The sequence below is a fragment of the Acanthochromis polyacanthus genome, chromosome 14 (genome assembly GCF_021347895.1).
Source record: "Acanthochromis polyacanthus isolate Apoly-LR-REF ecotype Palm Island chromosome 14, KAUST_Apoly_ChrSc, whole genome shotgun sequence".
Lineage (NCBI taxonomy): Eukaryota > Metazoa > Chordata > Actinopteri > Pomacentridae > Acanthochromis > Acanthochromis polyacanthus.
In genome coordinates, this window is record NC_067126.1 from 11,780,342 (window position 1) to 11,798,163 (window position 17,822).

General features: G+C 34.9%; 1 protein-coding gene across 1 annotated transcript in view; it reads left to right on the forward strand.

Annotated features, from left to right (window-relative positions):
* plcl1 (phospholipase C like 1) overlaps positions 1–17,822 on the forward strand; it is a 116,885-nt gene that overhangs the window by 90,902 nt on the left and 8,161 nt on the right. The window contains exon 8 of the mRNA XM_022212688.2: positions 12,544–12,906. Coding sequence (XP_022068380.1) covers positions 12,544–12,906 — 363 coding nt within the window. The remainder of the gene's footprint in view (positions 1–12,543; positions 12,907–17,822) is intronic.

A 17,822-nucleotide genomic window follows, 5' to 3' on the forward strand; every position in this document is an offset into this window, starting at 1 on the left:
TTACAGTTTTGGTTTTGGCTTTAACAGTACACTCAGCATATAAATGAACACTTTTTTATCTATGATTCTACTAGATATTAAATTATAATTTTCAATACGGCGCTTAGTTAAAATAAAGGTTGACAAAATTAATCATCATTATTCAGTTCTTAATATATAGAACTTTTCTTTTAATAATGTCAAATATCTAAAATGGTGTAATATAAACATGGTGAAAAAACAAATTACAGTTTCTGAAAAAATATGTGAACATTATGAAGAATTTGGGCCTGTTTTCTTTATTTTTAACAGTCAGCATATAAATTAATGAAATCTACTTCTTAATGTAACAAATGGATAAAATGTGTAAAATGAAATAAAAGATAAAAAAAAGATTTGCTTTTTTGCAATCCTTGATTTACATAGTCTATCTTTCAAATAATGGCAAATATGTGTCAAAAAGAAAAAGTAGAAAATAGTGGCATTTTATAATCGTTTTATTTTAAATGGACAAGCATGTATAAGACTATAATACATGATTTAGTATCTTTTATTGACAATTTAACAAAACTGAGAAAAACTGTAAATTATTTAAAATCACAGTTTAGAAACGACAAAAAAAAATGTAATAAAATAAATAATTACAAATCCATAGTCTAATTGTATGTACATTTTGACTAAAGGTTTATGGCAACAGCAAAATTAGAAAATAAATATATAAATAAAATTCTAATTTTCATGTTTAAAAAACACAGTTTGTTAGAATAATACCAGAAAAACTTCTGCATCATTGGGCCTGAGTTCAGGCATCATAACAGTGAGACTACACTGTCACCATCAGCTCAGACTGTAGATTACAACACTGTCCTCAACTGAAAACACACTATTATGTTCTAGCTGCTAAACAGGAGTGAACTTTGTAGGTCTTCAGACCATTTACATGCCTGAAAAAGCAGCTTTATAGCACAGTGAAGGGGGAAAAAAGCAGAATGAGTGTTTTAAAGTGACTCACCCATTTTTAATGCCATCAAGCAAACAAACAAATTACATTATATGTTATAATTCTGTTAGTTTGCCAGGTTCTGCTCAGACTGAAGTTCGTTCTGATGACTGACAGGTAAATCCTGCTGCTCGCTGCGACTCTTAATGCGTTTATTTTTCTTCTCGGCTGCTCACAAAGAAACATCTGTCAAGGCCACAGCTGGACCTCATCTGTCACAAATATTGACGGGTGTCCTGTATGACAGAGAAAATATAGTGTGGTCACGACTGGTTTTATTGCACCAGAGAGACGCGAACACGAGATATCTTTTTACACCTTGAGTATTGATGAAAACACCAACAATCACAGTCCGACTTGTTTAATAAGACCTTAGTTACCAGCTGGTCCTAGGTGATGCAGGGTAGATTTTCTCAATGTAACAGCTTGTAGATTTGTTTTATTACCAATTAAACTATTTTAATTGAATTTCTCTTTAACTGTGCCCATTCCAGGCGAATTAAAAATGCTTTCTTATTGCGGCTGTTAACAAACTCCCTGAATTGCAGACTTTGCTCTCACCAGATTCGGTAAAAAACAAAAAATTTAGCGCTTTTCAGCTGAACTGCAGGCAGTGTTTACAGAGAGCAGGAATGATGGAGATTTGGTACAAATTAGAGAGATCAGGAAGAAAAATAAAACATCTTTGATCGATAAAATACATGGAGAATGGCTTAAAAATGGAATACAGAGGAGCAAACTGTTGGAACATACACTCAGCGTGGTGAAACGACTTTATAGAGTTGATGTGAAGAGTTTGTAGAGGTTGTGAAAACTGTTAAAACAGTGACCCTTCAGCTTGGATTTCTGGGGGACAAATTCATGTCATACACACGTGGACAAAATTGTTGGTACCCCTCAGTTAAAGAAGGAAAAACCCACAATTCTCACTGAAATCACTTGAAACTCACAAAAGTAACAATAAATAAAAATTTATTGAAAATTAAATAATCAAAAACAGCCATTACTTTTGAATTGTTGATTAACATAATTATTTAAAAAAACAAACTAATGAAACAGGCCTGGACAAAAATGATGGTACCTCTATAAAAGATTGAAAACTATTTGACCAGAGTGACATGATTAACTCAGGTGTGTCATTTAATTGACATCGCAGGTGTTTCCAAACTCATAATCAGTCAGTCTGCCTATTTAAAGGGAGACAAGTAGTCACCCTGCTGTTTGGTGAAAAGGTGTGTACCACACTGAACATGGACAACAGAAAGCGAAGGAGAGAATTGTCCCAGGTCATCCGAAAAAAATTATAGACAAACATCTTAAAGGTAAAGGCTATAAGACCATCTCTAAACAGCTTGAAGTTCCTGTGACAACAGTGGCTCATATTATTCAGAAGTTCAAGACCCACGGGACAGTAGCCAACCTCCCTGGACGTGGCCGCAAGAGGAAAATTGATGACAAATTGAAGAGACGGATCGTTGGAATTGTATCCAAAGAGCCCAGAGCAACCTCCAAAGAAATTAAAGGTGAACTCCAAGGCCAAGGTACATCAGTGTCAGATCGCACCATTCGTCGTTGTTTGAGCCAAAGTGGACTTCATGGGAGACGACCAAGGAGGACACCACTGCTGAAAAAACTCATAAAAAAGCGAGACTGGAATTTGCAAAAATGCATGTTGAGAAGCCACAAAGCTTCTGGGAGAATGTCCTTTGGACAGATGAGACCAAACTGGAGCTTTTTGGTAAGGCACATCAACTCTATGTTCATAGACTCAAAAACCAAGCATACGAAGAAAAGAACACTGTCCCTACGGTGAAACATGGAGGAGGCTCAGTAATGTTTTGGGGCTGCTTTGCTGCATCTGGCACAGGGTGTCTTGAAAGTGTGCAAGGTACGATGAAATCTGAAGACTATCAAGGCATTCTGGAGAGAAATGTGCTGCCTAGTGTCAGAAAGCTTGGTCTCAGTCGCAGGTCATGGGTCTTCCAACAGGACAACGATCCAAAACACACAGCCAAAAGCACCCAAGAATGGCTGAGAGAAAAGCGTTGGACTATTCTAAAGTGGCCTTCTATGAGCCCAGATCTGAATCCCATTGAACATATGTGGAAGGAGCTGAAACATGCCATTTGGAGAAGACACCCATCAAACCTGAGACAACTGGAGCTGTTTGCTCATGAGGAGTGGGCCAAAATACCTGTTGACAGCTGCAGAACGCTCATTGACAAATACAGAAATCGTTTAATTGCAGTGATTGCCTCAAAAGGTTGTGCAACAAAATATTAAGTTATGGGTACCATCATTTTTGTCCAGCCCTATTTCATTAGTTTGTTTTTTTTAAATAATTATGTTAATCAACAATTCAAAAGTGATGGCTGATTTTGATTATTTAATTTTCAATAAATTTTTATTTATTGTTACTTTTGTGAATTTCAAGTGATTTCAGTGAGAATTGTGGGTTTTTCCTTCTTTAACTGAGGGGTACCAACAATTTTGTCCACGTGTGTATAACCACACGAATATCAAAGGAAAGAGCAAGCTTCTAGCTCCTGATCTGAACTTCTTTCTCCGGTCTTAAAGGCTGCAGCTCTTCTAATGTGAAAACTGGTGTTTCTTCTCTTTTTAGTAGCTGCAGACCCACTCTGGTTTGGGCTCCAAGGTAAAGTCATAAATGGTTTTAATGGTGTGATGTTGCATGAACTTGACTGTGATGCACTCCACAACCAGTCCTGGAACTTATTCATCACATCACACATCCTGAATAGGTGCTAAAATGACATAAATCCATGTGACTTCAGACAGATGTCATTTATATTTCCTACCACATAGTTCTGTTAGTCGATCACAGCAGCCTGAAACAAACTGATTTCAGCTGATAGACAGCATAACCTTATTTGTGACCACGATAAGACTTCCATCTGTTACCTTCTTGCACATTGTATGACTATTATTGGTGATTTCTCTCAGTGTAATCATCATAAAATTTAATTATACTCTTTTAAGCAAGCTGATGCTTTCAGTATCAACAAAAGGGGTTAAACTATTGATAGTGTAGAGAATAGTCTTGATTTTTAACCTCATATGTTTTAAGAATCTCAGATGTTTCGATCACTAATCTGACTGTTGATCAGCTGCAGTTTGAGTAGTTTCTGATTTTCCACTTCAATGCAGTCAAAAATATTTGCTGTAAAGTTCAATGAGCTAATTGTAATATAACCAGAGGTGTGATTTTTCTTTCTTCTTCTGTTCTTAGTAGTATTTTACACATCAACATTGGCTTTTCTCTTGTTCTGTATCATCAGGGACTTTATTGGATTTGCCAGCGGACAAACCTGACCAGAGGTTGTGCACTTACAATGTAGAGGATTAATAAAGAGGCCCAGTGCTGGCGAGGAGCAGGTCTCTGGCTCTGCTCGTTTCATTAGCTGTAACCCAAGGCCGAGCTGGGAACTGGAGGGCAGCGTGCCACGAAACACACTCTTATAAAAAGAAACACAAGCTGGCATTCAAACACAGCGGCTCACATTCAGACTCACAGCCGGGGTCATGCTGTTTGGTTAAATGTGCGTATCGGCCTTTTGAAGTGCGCTCTCATACGTCTTAATCGTTTGTCCTCCGACCTCCAACACACATGCTGAACATTAACAGAGCAGAGATGGAAACTGCTGCCTCGGCTCAGCAACCCAGAATCACAACACATGCTTTTAGAAATGTTTACAAAATTATTAAAAAATATAAAAGTCAAGCCTTTCATTTACAAAAGTCTTCAGACTCTCAGCTCTGTTCCACTACAACATGTTTGCAGTAACCAGGTAGGTTTGAATGTTTTTCTCCTAACGGTAGCAGAAAATTAAACAATTTATCAGAGGCAGAAGCTGTAAAAAACTATTTATTTTCTGAGCTTCCTCAAATGTTACTGTCTCAAATTGGGAAAATTAATCAAATTTAGCTTAAAATCATGATATTCCCTCAAAGCTAAGACATTTAAAAACTCTGGTTTTAAATCAGTTGTTACCAAATATGTAGTAAGTGTGTTTTGTCGAAGTGGTGCTTGTGACAAGATTTCAAGCTCCCTTATACATAAGTCTTGCAAAAATGCACCTTGAGATTTGTAGTTAAGTCCTCCTGAAGACTTATTGCTTGCCGTTGTTAATAGTAATTATAAAATTCTGCAACTGTCCCTATAAAAATCAAGAACTGATTTAAATGTGGCCACCAGGCTCTTTGTGCAGTGCTACTCTGCTCCCAGTGCTCCAAAAATATGAAGTCAGTGTTTCTGTGTTCAGACATTTGCTGCTTATCCTAACGGGGACGGCCTCATGTAGATGTTTGTTTTTCTCAACACTGTATTATGTAAATCCATTCACAAAAAAGAGCTTCTATTTATTTTAAGAGATTCTCTTATTTGCATTTTCCATAAAACATTACGGTCTGAAAACAAACTTTAATGCAGTGGAAGGCGATAATAAAGAAGCCACGATGTTTCCTTTAGCGAGCGCTCGGAGCTGTGAGCACATTATCATCTGTCAGGCCGGACTGCAGACGTGGGGATGAAGAAAGAGCAGAGATAATGTCCTGAGCTTTGTCGTCTGTCTTAGCAGGAGAGCGTTTCTGTTTCAAACTGATTGAATTAGGTGTCACCGCTTGCTGCTGAAAAATGGTTAAAAGAGAGTCAAGACCAGAGTGATTGTAGTCATCATCTCTTACAGACACTCAGTCTGTTGGATGACTGTATGCCTGGTCGGCTTGTCCGTGCATGAAGCTTCGACTTTTCTTCCCACTGCTAAGTCCTCGCTGGCAGCTTGTGAGAGAACGGGAACAATACAACCCAGACTCGACGCCAAAGGGAGTTATTCTCTCCCACAGAAATGCTACTTCTTACCTGTCCAGGCATTTTTTTCTGTCCACCTCACCATGAAACATATTTACAGCTTGTTTGGCCCTCAAACAAGAAAAGAAATTAAGTGGCTGCCTCTCAGTCTGACTTTATTTCCCCACTACAGCTGCTTCTGCAGAGCTACAGCGTCCTCCATAATTATTGGCACTCCTGGTCAAGATGTGCTCTTTAGCTTCTAATAAATTCATTTTTTTTCTAAATAATATAGGACCACCATGGAAAAAAGAGGAAAATTCAACCTTTAATTAAAGTGCATTTATTCAATGGGTAAAAAATCACACATTAAGAAATAATTCTTTTACATCAAATCATGTGTGCCACAATTATTAGCACCCCTGATGTTAAAACTTTGTACAACCCCCTTTTGCCAACAAAGCAGCACCTAATCTTCTCCTACAACACAATTTTCAACAATTTTCAGTGTGAGGGTTTGTTTCTGCAATAAAAATTGAATTTATTTTAAGGTTTTCAACACATCTTAACCAGGGGTGCCAATAATTATGGAGGGGGCTATACATCCTTACAACCAGAGATCTGCACTGTAAAAAACGCAACACTTAATATGTGCTACTAAAAATGTGACAAAAACATGGAATACAGTAGCATTCAAAAACTAGATAAAGAACCACACATATCTGCAAAATCATTATATTTTTTAGCAATACAACAGCAATACAGCAATCTGGTGATATCTGTTTTATTAAAGCCAACGTGTAAATTGAGGCATTTTTCTTTAATAGTTTCTGTGATTCTTTTACTTGATTAGCTGTCATTCAACAAAACAGATAAAATAATTTTCTAACAGTTTTCAAAAATTCTATAAAATATGGCAGATATTTTAATGAGAACATTTTGTGCTGATTTAAATAGAATAAAACAGTGAAACGTAATGGCCAAACATTGTAAAAGAATAATCATTTGTAAAAATACAAATGCTTTATGATTATTTTTTCCCTGTTTTTGTTGCTGATTTTCTGCAATTTATCAAAGCAAAGAAAATCTATAAAATTACATTTTTCTTTTTAGAATGATTTTTTTAAATAATTACTTTAATCATTATTTACAAATTTTCAGTTCTTAGTATAAGATTTTTGTCTCAAATACTGGCAAATAACTGTAAAATCAGGATTTTTAAAAAAAATTTAAAATAAAATAAAATATTTTGTATTTGTGTATTCTCACATTATAAAAGAACAATTTTTATTTTTGAAAATGCATATTTCTAATGTGAACATGTATATACAGTTTTGTCATGTTTCTTATACAGTCAACATATATTTCTTTAAACTAAATAATGTGCAATTAATCAAAGGGAGAAATGATGTAAAATATCATTTAATAGATTTTTTGCCATTTCCTTAGTTATTAATATACATACTTTTTCTTTAAAAAAAGGGGTAAATATCTGTGCAATAACAATATTAAGTGATAATTTATATACAGTAAAAAAAAGTGTAATTTTATGGTCAATAAATATAAAAGAACAAACTTGTTTGTTTAAAAAAAGATTTTTTTATAATAATTGATAATTGATTACCGAGAAAGTTGGCAATAAATTTAACAGTTGACAAATAATCAATTAAATGATTTAGGGTAGCAACTTTATCACATTTAAAGGCTTCTTATAAAATATTCTCATCATTGTACTTATAGATGGGACTACATTATTTTAGGTCTATTTTAAGTTTTTTTTTATTTTGTGATATTGATCATTTCATATCATTAGGGTAGTTAGTTTCGTGTCTTGTTGCACTTTTGTCTCATTCATGTTTATTTCCCTGCTCAGAATCGGCCTTTGGGGAGTGACAAACCATATTAGGAACAAAAATCCATCATTTTCCTTTCATTTCTGACCATTTGACAAACAATGTTTATCATATTTGAGTAAATTAAACCACAATTTAAAAAACTGCCTCAAAAACATGCTATTTTCTCTCTGAATGTTGCTGAATAAATCATATTTGATGAATTTAAAGCTTAAATGTTTTTTTAAAAATCCTGATTTCAGGCTTTAAAACCAATTCTTTAGACTCCAACAGCACTTCGAAGCCCAGTCCCAAAGTTTCCAAAGATGTCCTCACTCCTGAAGACTAGAAATGATGTTTTTTTCTCTCTGAGATAGAAGTGGAAGAGTACACCCACGGACAGGAAGTTTATTCTTTAGAAGAGTCCAGGCCTGAGGAGGCAGCGAGTGACATGTTTCTGCTCCTTCAGCCATCAGCAGCCTCCCCCTCAAACCAGAACACAGATCTGTGAATTATTCACATTAACACCACTCTGCATGTCATTAAATGTGTATATTTATGTGTAAATGCTTTTTTTTTTTTTTGCCTGACACTTCTACCTCAGAGTCAAACCTTCAGCCCTCCCAATTATGAAGCTGCTTCCTTTGAAGTTTAAACACCAAAAACATCATTACAGGTCGACAAGGCCGACTTTCAAGAGTTCTAGAGACACACCTAAGAAATGCAGCCATCTTCTGCCTCAGATAATGTTTGGGCTTGTTGCCTTGCTGCAGAAAGACTCCCTGAATAAACTGTAATGTAGTAAAACCAATAGAAAATATCACCAAAATAATTGTTTTTTGATTGTTTAAATACAGGACACAGTCTATTCTTATGGTCACACATTGTAGCTGAATGAATCACTGTTTGATGTTATTTTAGTTAATTAAACAAAAGAGTAAAGCCTGTAAAATACAAGTTTAAAAATGGTTCAGTAACATATTTGTGGTCATTCATAAACAGAAATTGGAACTAAAAATGCAATTTAGTTATTTAGGAACCCATGTTTTAGAAGACTGGACTGGTAATCCAGATGGTGCTCTGCACACCTGTATGAACAGGATTGGACGCTATTATTGGGCTAATAGCTGCTAATCAACCAGTGTATAAATGAGCCACTAATTCTGAAGTATTACTGACACCCTTTTAAACATTAAATGGTTCATCAGTATCAGTTGTAGCTCCTCTGAATGCTGAATCTTTATACAATGTGCCCTTCAAATGCAGCTGCCTCTGAATTGGGTTGAAGCCACTGAGGCTAATGAATATGAATCTGAGCTGAATGAATAACTGACCTGCTGGTTTTGTTGTTGTGTGGAACAAAAGAGTGTCCTCACTGCTGCGCCTGCACGACGTTCACAACGACAGAGTTTTAAATTCTACTAAACATGCTACAGAACACAAATTCAGACTCACGCAAAGTGTAATCTCAATATTCATGATGGAAGCAGCGTGTCGGCTGTGCCGTTTACCTCCAGGCCAGAAGACTTCATCTGGTTTTACGATTGTTTGTTGGTGTCGACACAAACACAGACGTAAACAATCTGACTTAAGGCGAGTTTGTTCTCCTTCTCGATTGGAAATGATGGATTGATGCTGCTTCCTGCTACAAACATGACACAGATATCCGGCCAGTTTCTGTGTCATGTCTGGATGTGTCGCACTGAATAAACTTTGATTTAAAACTGTCCTCGTGGGGACACTTCTGTGTCAGGAGGATATTTTGGGTGGCCGTCGCAGCTTCAAAGGGCCGTTTGAGGTTTTTTAAGGTTAGAAAAATGTGTCTGTTGAGGTCAGAGGGTTTGGAAAAGCAGAATCAGACACAATTTTTGTGACTTTATCAGATATTTCTTGGAAAGGTGCAGGTAGCTAGCCAGTAATTATCTCTGTTCTCCTCAGCAGTATCATTATTATTTGTGATTGAGCAGCTAAATGAGAAAAACCACACAAATACATTCATTCGTTCAACCATTATTTATACTATAACATGACAAAAGAATAGAGAAAATTGCCTTTCTTTTAGTGGTGGGATGCAATAAAAAAGATAATTAACTAGAGGCTTTGTAATTAATCAATTGCCATTAATCTAAGTTTTGTCAAATAGTATGTGACTCAATAAGCAAAGTTTTTCAATTCAAATAAATTTTAGTTGATGACTGAATCGATGAATAGAAACACGTGAACTTGAGCAACAAAAATGTTTGTTTCATTTATATTTATCTGTGCATTTCTCATCTGTCTGCTACATTCACAGATTACTGCAATCTCTAAGTCCAATTATAGCAATTATATTCAACATTTAAAGACTTTTTGTGAACTCAGACACTTTCAGTGTCTTTAAAAGTGGTCTATTATGAGATGGCTGCACCATTGGTACCAGGACTGTCATAGGTAACGTTAGCTCTGGTGCTAACAGCAGCATGTTTACATTGAGGTGATACTGTCGGCTTTAAAGTGCTACGGTGATAAGAAAACTCTTTGTTGCACAACCACGCTTTTATTTTTAAGCTACCATTGGGACTTTTTCAAAAAGAAGACCAAATTGAACCCAACAAGCTCAAGAAATAAAACAAACATAAAATTAGTTTCTTTGTGTGAGACATCAGCTGATAAGGTCGTATTGTGAAATGTGTTTTCCATCCTCACAGAATGAGAACACACTCCCAGTTTAATTTGTCCATTTGTGTTGAAGATAATCTGTGCTTACATGTGTCAGTGGTCTCATCTCTGAAGCTGAAATGTAATATTTCACACGGCTGATGCTCTTTCATTGTGCCAGATAATTAACACTAATGCTGCTGTGAGTGGCATTCGACAGAAAACAGTCTACAGATGAGTGCTGTGATCGTGTTTCGCTGTTGTAAACATCTAATGAAGTGAATCTTTTGCCGCTAATATGAGCTGCCTTCATACTTTCAACCCAGGAGCAGCATAAATAATGTACAGATGCATTTAAATGCGGTCTGACAAAACATTCAGCTTCTCAAAGATCAGATGATCAATTAGATGAGCTGGTTCAGTCTGAGATTTAAGCAACAAGCTTGATTCCCTCTCCGAAGGAGAGACGAGTGTGTTTCTGAGCAGGTAATTAAAGCTGCACTCATCGATTTTCACACTCATTTGTCATTAAAGCATCAGTCTTTTCAAAATAAGGGTTGTTTATGCATTCGAATCTGCTGTCAGAATGAGAATAACAATTTGCTGAGTTACATAAACCTCATTTACAATACAGTTAATTAAAGAAAAAGGATATTAAAAAATAGAAACATTAAGAATAATGAGAGAATTTGAAATTTTACAACAAATAAATCAACCTACACAAGAATCGCTCGAGGTAAAAGAAGTTGCTACTGTCACATTTTTCCCTCATCATTTAATAATTTTTTCACTGCAATATAAAGTCTTGCACCTCTGTGGAAACAGTACAACCATGATTAGAATTAGAGATAACTCAATGGCCTGTTTTTAGTAATTAAGTTATTATAGTCACTTTAACTCTGTGCTTGTACACAACTCTGCACATCAGCTGTAGAAAGATCTTTGACCGTGCTGAATGGATTTTGTGCCTCTGTTCGCCATTTTTGAGCCATGCTGCATTTGCTTTTTTGATCTGATGTGTTTGATTTATAATGCCATAAATCATGAATGCTAAAAAGTTGGATTTCTTTAATTATTTATTTATTTATTTTTACCATTTCTTTTCACAGTTGAAATTCTTATATATATATATTTTTGCTTTACAGAAATTCCTTGAATAAACATGTTCAACATTTTTCCTACAGGCATCAGTAATGTAAAGATATGGGATAGGAACCTCCAAACATCAGACATAAATGCCAAATGCTTCACCTTTGGAATAGACTGGTCAAGATGTCCAATCAGAGAATCTCAAAAAAAGATATTTAATTGGGGCATCTCCAATCGTCACTCCTGGGCAAATGAGCAAAAATCTTCATTTCATTTAAACAATTCATCATTTGTTGTTCATAATAGGTTCTTCTGTGATATTCAGGAGTTGAGAAGTAATATGTTTCTTAGTTTAGAGAAAAATGGTCTATTTGGTAAAGACCAAAATTGTGAACTTATTGTCTTATAAAGGATAGATACAGTGTGGAACCTTAAATGAAGTATAATTTTAATCAAAAGACAGAGACGCCTATGTCCACAGTTAGGCTCAGGAGCATTACCATTAGCTTTAGAGACTGGGAGGTTTAATGCTACTCCAGAGAAGGACAGACTATGTTTGCTGTGTAATTTAGGTGAAGTTGAGAATGAAGTTCATTTTATGTTTCACTGACCTGTATACGAAGATATCAGGGAGGTGCTTTTTAGGACGATGTCCTCTGTTTGTTTGGATTTCTTGAGTTATGTTTGAGAAAGTGAAACCTTTTTCATTGCAGAGTTTCTTTGCCAGCCTGGGATAAAAGGCAACTTATTTTGTCTGAGAACTGAGCAGCAGAATAATGTGTGCTTTGGATGTATTGCTGCAGTGCTGGTATATTGGTGTCTTGTAAACCCATGAGTGTTGGGCACGTTTGTGTGCATGACGCGAAAATAAAGAAATCAATCATGTAAAAAAATGGTGGTAAGTATTTAACTACTGACATTTTACAGCCTCTGTTGGTAACACTATTCTGTACAGTACATGTTCTACAAAGATGTTTCACCATCTTAAATGTATCTTCCAACAACCTCTGTACACCATTTCTGAACCATGCTGTGTAGTATCACACAGTTATATCTACATACTTAAGAATTTTGAGTATTGATTAGTTGTTATCAGTGTAAAAACACAAACCAATGAAGTACTATTATTCTATGTCATTGATTCAAGCCATAGATAAAGTTTTTAAAAAGCCTTTATTTTGTTTGTTTTTCCTCTGCAGGTCAACATGCCGGAGCTGGCTTTGCTGCGCTTCGTCGTTCTGGACGACGACTACATCGGAGACGACTTCATTGGCCAGTACAGCGTGGCCTTCGAGTGCCTTCAGCCCGGCTACCGCAACGTGCCCCTGCTGGGTCTGGCAGGAGACCCCTTACCTCACACCAGCCTGTTCGTCCACGTGGCCGTCACCAACCGACGGGGAGGCGGGAAGGCCCACCGGAGAGGCCTGTCAGTGAGGAGGGTGGGCAGGCGAGGAAGGGAGTACGTGACGCTGAGGCACACCGGCATCAAGGTGGTGGACGAGACTTTTAAACCGGCCAGCGCACCCCTGAAGGAGGCCACGGACCTGAGGGAGGATGCCCAGGTAAGTAGAAGTAATTACTGGAGGGTCAATTCACCAAATGTCACATACCTGACCATCTTCAACTTGGTGAATATTGATTGAGTTCATCATGTGTAAAATCTGGATCCATAGGTATTATTAGTTCCTGAGTTTAAAAAAAGTGGATTTTGCATCATTTTCTTCGTGTCAATCTGTGCATCAGTATTTGAAGAGCCATAACTTGAGAAATTACGTAACTTGAATCCTGAAATAATGCAGGTTTATTGATGTACAGATGGTCTTCAATTTTGCAACCTTGCTTTGATAGAATAATAAAAACCAGTTACATGATGATGCAAATTTGGTAAAAATGTCAATATTTCTGTCTGCTCTGATATTCCACCAACCATGAAACCTTTATTTTTAAACCTAAAAGGCAGATTTTTTTTTCCGTGTGATTGGCACAAATTGGAGCTTCAATAATGTAGAATTTGGTGCAAGTCAGTCACATTTCATGAGAAAAAAATCTTAACATTACGTTTTTTGGCCAATATTTAAATATGTATTCATGTATTCAATGGTGAAACCATTCTGATTATGTCCCAACTGGAAGAGTTATGTAAGATTGTTGACCATGTGTACAATCTGGATCCATAGGTAACAATAGTTTTTGAGTTCAAAATTCATAAAGAAGGTGGAATCATGTAGATTTTTGCATAATTTTCTTCATGCCAATCTGTGGATCAATGTTTGAAGAGCCAAAACATGAGAAATTATGTAGCTGGAGTCCTAAAAATTTTGCAGGTTCATTGATATGTACAGAGGATTTTAAATGGTTCAACCCTGCTTTAATATAATAAGGCAAACTAGTTAAACGATGGTGCAAATGTGGTGAAAATTTCAATATTTCTGTCTACTCCAGTATTCCACCATTAAACCTTCATTGTCACCATAAGAAAATGATTTTTCTCCCTGCAGTTGTCACCAATGTGAGTTTTTATGAAGGTGTAGTATGGTGCCAGTTAGAATTTTTGTAGAATGCATTTATGGCCAATATTACCCAATAATATGGGTCAGCGTTTGAAGTGCTATGACTTGGGAAATGTAGTACCTACAGTCTTGAAAATTTGCATGCTCACTGATATGTATATATGGCTGGAATTTCTTAAGGTACCACTTTCCATCAAATTCTTTAAAGCACTATGAGTTCGAAATCCATGATTTTTCTTTTAGCTCAATAGCAATATTATGTAACTGGTTTCACCATCATACCTGCTTGATGCATGTTCACATACTGGCTATAAATGCAACAAATAACTTCATAAAGTGAGCCTCTGACTGGCAATGTACTCTACATATTTAAAGCTCCTATTTGTGCCAATCACAGGGGGAAAAAATCAGCCTTATGGGGAGAAAAATGAAGGTTTTATGGTTGTTTGGTGGGATATTTGGCCAAATTTTCACCATCGAGTAACTGGTTTGTATTAGTCTATCAAAGCAGGGTTGCACTTTGAAGACCAGATGGACATGTCAATAAACCTGCCAAATTTGAGGACTGCATATACATTATTTCTAAAGTTATAGCACTTTAAATCTTGATACAAAGATTGGCGCACAAAAAAGATGCAAAAATCACCATGACCCTACCGTCTTTAAGAATTTTTTACTCAAAAAATTACAACACATGTAACAAAAAATTCTACATAGGTTCTACTTAATAGCATACACAGGAAAGAAATCAGACAAATATGAGATGATCAGGAATTAACTGTTATTTAAAACTTGAAGAATTGAGGTGGAATGACCCAGAATACACGGTGCTGCTGTTCATGGTTTCATGTGTAGATATTGTGTTTTTTTTTAAAGTCAAACAATGTGTTTGAGTTGTTTCAGATTCATTTTCTGTAGTGTTCTGTGGCTATGAGAGTCACAGTACACAGCAAAAGTGAGTACCCTCCTGTGTAATGTCACATAAATGTCACCTGATTTAAATTTGTGTCACGTTACAGTAATTGCATTACCTCCAGAACAGTTTAGATTGACTTCATTAAAGATACACAGGAGAACATGAGGTTCAATTATATTTGTTTTATCTATTTATCTGTTTAGCTGCTCTATTGGATTAAAATCTGCCTACATACTTGTCCAGGACATAGTTTTCACGTCACTACTCTTAATTAGAAGTTATACAATTTGGATTTCCGTCACATTTAGCAGATATTGCTCTGGAATGTACTCACTCCTGATGTGTACTATAATTGTTTTGCTGAGAAATGTATTAAAATGGCTGGTTTTAAGATTGAAACGTAATAACAAGGCTGACTGACCCATAAAAGACAGCAGAGCACTTCATTGTGAGCTAACCTGCAGATAATGTCTCTGCAGAGATGTTCCACAAGTGCAAAATCTGAATGTGCTTTTGGAAAGAGAGCACAAACACAGTTCCATTCATATTCATTGTGTTTGGGGACAAAACCTGGACAAACACAGAAAAACTATTTCCACTGGACACGTAGACGTGAGTTGGTTTGACCCAGTGTCAATAAGATGTCTGGTTTTCAGTAGGAGTTTCTTACATGATGGTGCTGAAATTAGACTCTACCTGAGACTCTCAGTGGGCTGAATAGGAGGAGGAGGAGGAGGAAGGCAGCGACAACAGAAGAGTCAGTGAGAAGAGTGGAGGAGGATTATACAGCTTCTATAAATACCAGCGAAAATAGAACCTGGTCGCACAGCACCCACCAGCTTATCGTTGAATACCAACACGTACGGGTGGGCAGGGTGAAGAGAAGCTCTCTGCTGTGGATCTGATGTTATATTATTATTATATATAATTTATGTACTGCATGGCCTTGAAGATGTGGACCCAACTGCTCTTAGTACACAAGTTTCCCATGTTTTCATATTTAAAATACAGACATTAACGAGTAAATTCAAAGAGAAAAAAATAAATTGCATGTTAATTCTAATCAAAATTGGCCAAAGCTGTAAATAATGTCCATATTAAAAATATGTATTTTTACAATTAGTAATTCATTATTTTACACTGTTTAGCCAGAACTTCCACTAATTTTTACAGTTTTCAAATAAGAAAAAAATGTCTATGCAGTTATCTAAACTACGATTTAAAAGATTTCCCCTATTTACACAATAAAAAATACAGGTTACCACTAAAATGACAGAAAAAAATAATAATTTATGTGTTGACTGTAAAAGTACAAGCCAAAAATGTAATAATGTCCACATTCATTCATTTACTAATTCATTATATTTGACAGAAATTCCACCAATTTTTGTTCTTTTCAAATCAGAAAAGATTTGTGTTTTACACATACTTGTACTTATTTGGGGAAAAATGTGTATTTTACGGATTATATTTTTTTAAACTGGAATTTTACAGATTTTCCCTATTCATAAAAGATTTTTAAAAATACAGATAATATCTAGTAAAATCACAGAAAAGAAGTATTAATTTACATGTTCGCTGTAAAAGAACAAGTCAAAAATGTTAATAATGTCCACATCAAAAATCTTTATTTTTTACATAATAATAATAATTTATAATTTTACCATGTTTGACCATAAAATTAGACATTTTTTTCAATATTTAAATCAGCAAACAATACTTTTGTTTTACATATATTTGCAATTATTTCGAAGAAAAAATATGTAATTTAAGGATTTCGTTATATCTTACTGCTTTAAAATTTTACAATTTTTTCCTATGTGGAAAAAAATGCAGACAGGAAAAAGGTATTTATTTATACGTTGACTGTAAAAGAACAAGCCAAAATGTAAATACTGTCCTTATCAAAAATCAGTGTTTTGACAAATAATAATTTATAATTTTACAACTTTGGGCTGTAAAATTATGCAACTTTTTTCTGAATTTAAATCAGCAAAAAAAATCTTTGTTTTACATATATTTGCAGTTATTTGAAAGAAAAAATGTATATTTTAAGGATTTCATTATTTTTGTATCTGTAAATTCTACAGATTTTTCTATGTGAGAAAATACAGATGATAACTAGTAAAATCATAGAAAAAAAAAACTATTAATTGTGTGTGACTGTGAAAGGACAAGCCAAAAATGTAAATATGTCCCCATCGAAAATCTGTATTTTTTTTTTACAAATAATAATTTATAATTTTACAATTTTTGACTGTAAAAGTACACAAGTTTTTTCTGTATTTAAATCAGCAAAAATACTTCCTTTTTTTTTTTTTTTTACAAAATTTTCCTATTTTGTTTTACTACAGATAGTAACTAGTAAAATCACAGAAAAAAAGTATTTATTTGCATGTCAAGCATTTTTTTTAAAAAATCCCAAACTGTAAATCATCTACATACATGTGGGCCATGATAATCAGACATTTGGGGCTCTGCCAGCAGGAAAACTGTAAATCATGTCCACATTAAAAAATAGTATTTTTCAATTTTTCCCTGTTTTAACATATAAACACATTTTTTTGTAACTTTACTTGATATTGTCCAAAAGTAAAAGACAAAAACAAGAGAAATCTGTAAAATAAGAGTCAAAAAATGATTTATCACATTTCAGTCTTTTTCATGTGGAGCTATTCTTTCAAATAATGGCAAATATTTAAAGATTGTAGAAAATAGTGTAATAAGATCAAATGTTGTAACAGAACGTATTATGATTTGTAAAAATGTGGATTTTTGATGTGGACTTTATTTAGCTTTAGCATGTTTTTTTCTTTGTTTTTTTTACAGTCAACATATAAAATTAATACCCTTTTTTTCTGTCATTTTAGTAGTTATTTTCTATAATTTCACAAAATAGGGAACTCTGTAGGATAACCATTAAAAGATCACTATTTAATTTTTATAATACATTGTTTTCTTTCAAATAACAGCAAATATGTATAAAAGCAAGATATTTTTTATTACAGTATAAATTGGTGGATTTTATGGTCGAACATTGTAATGTTGTACA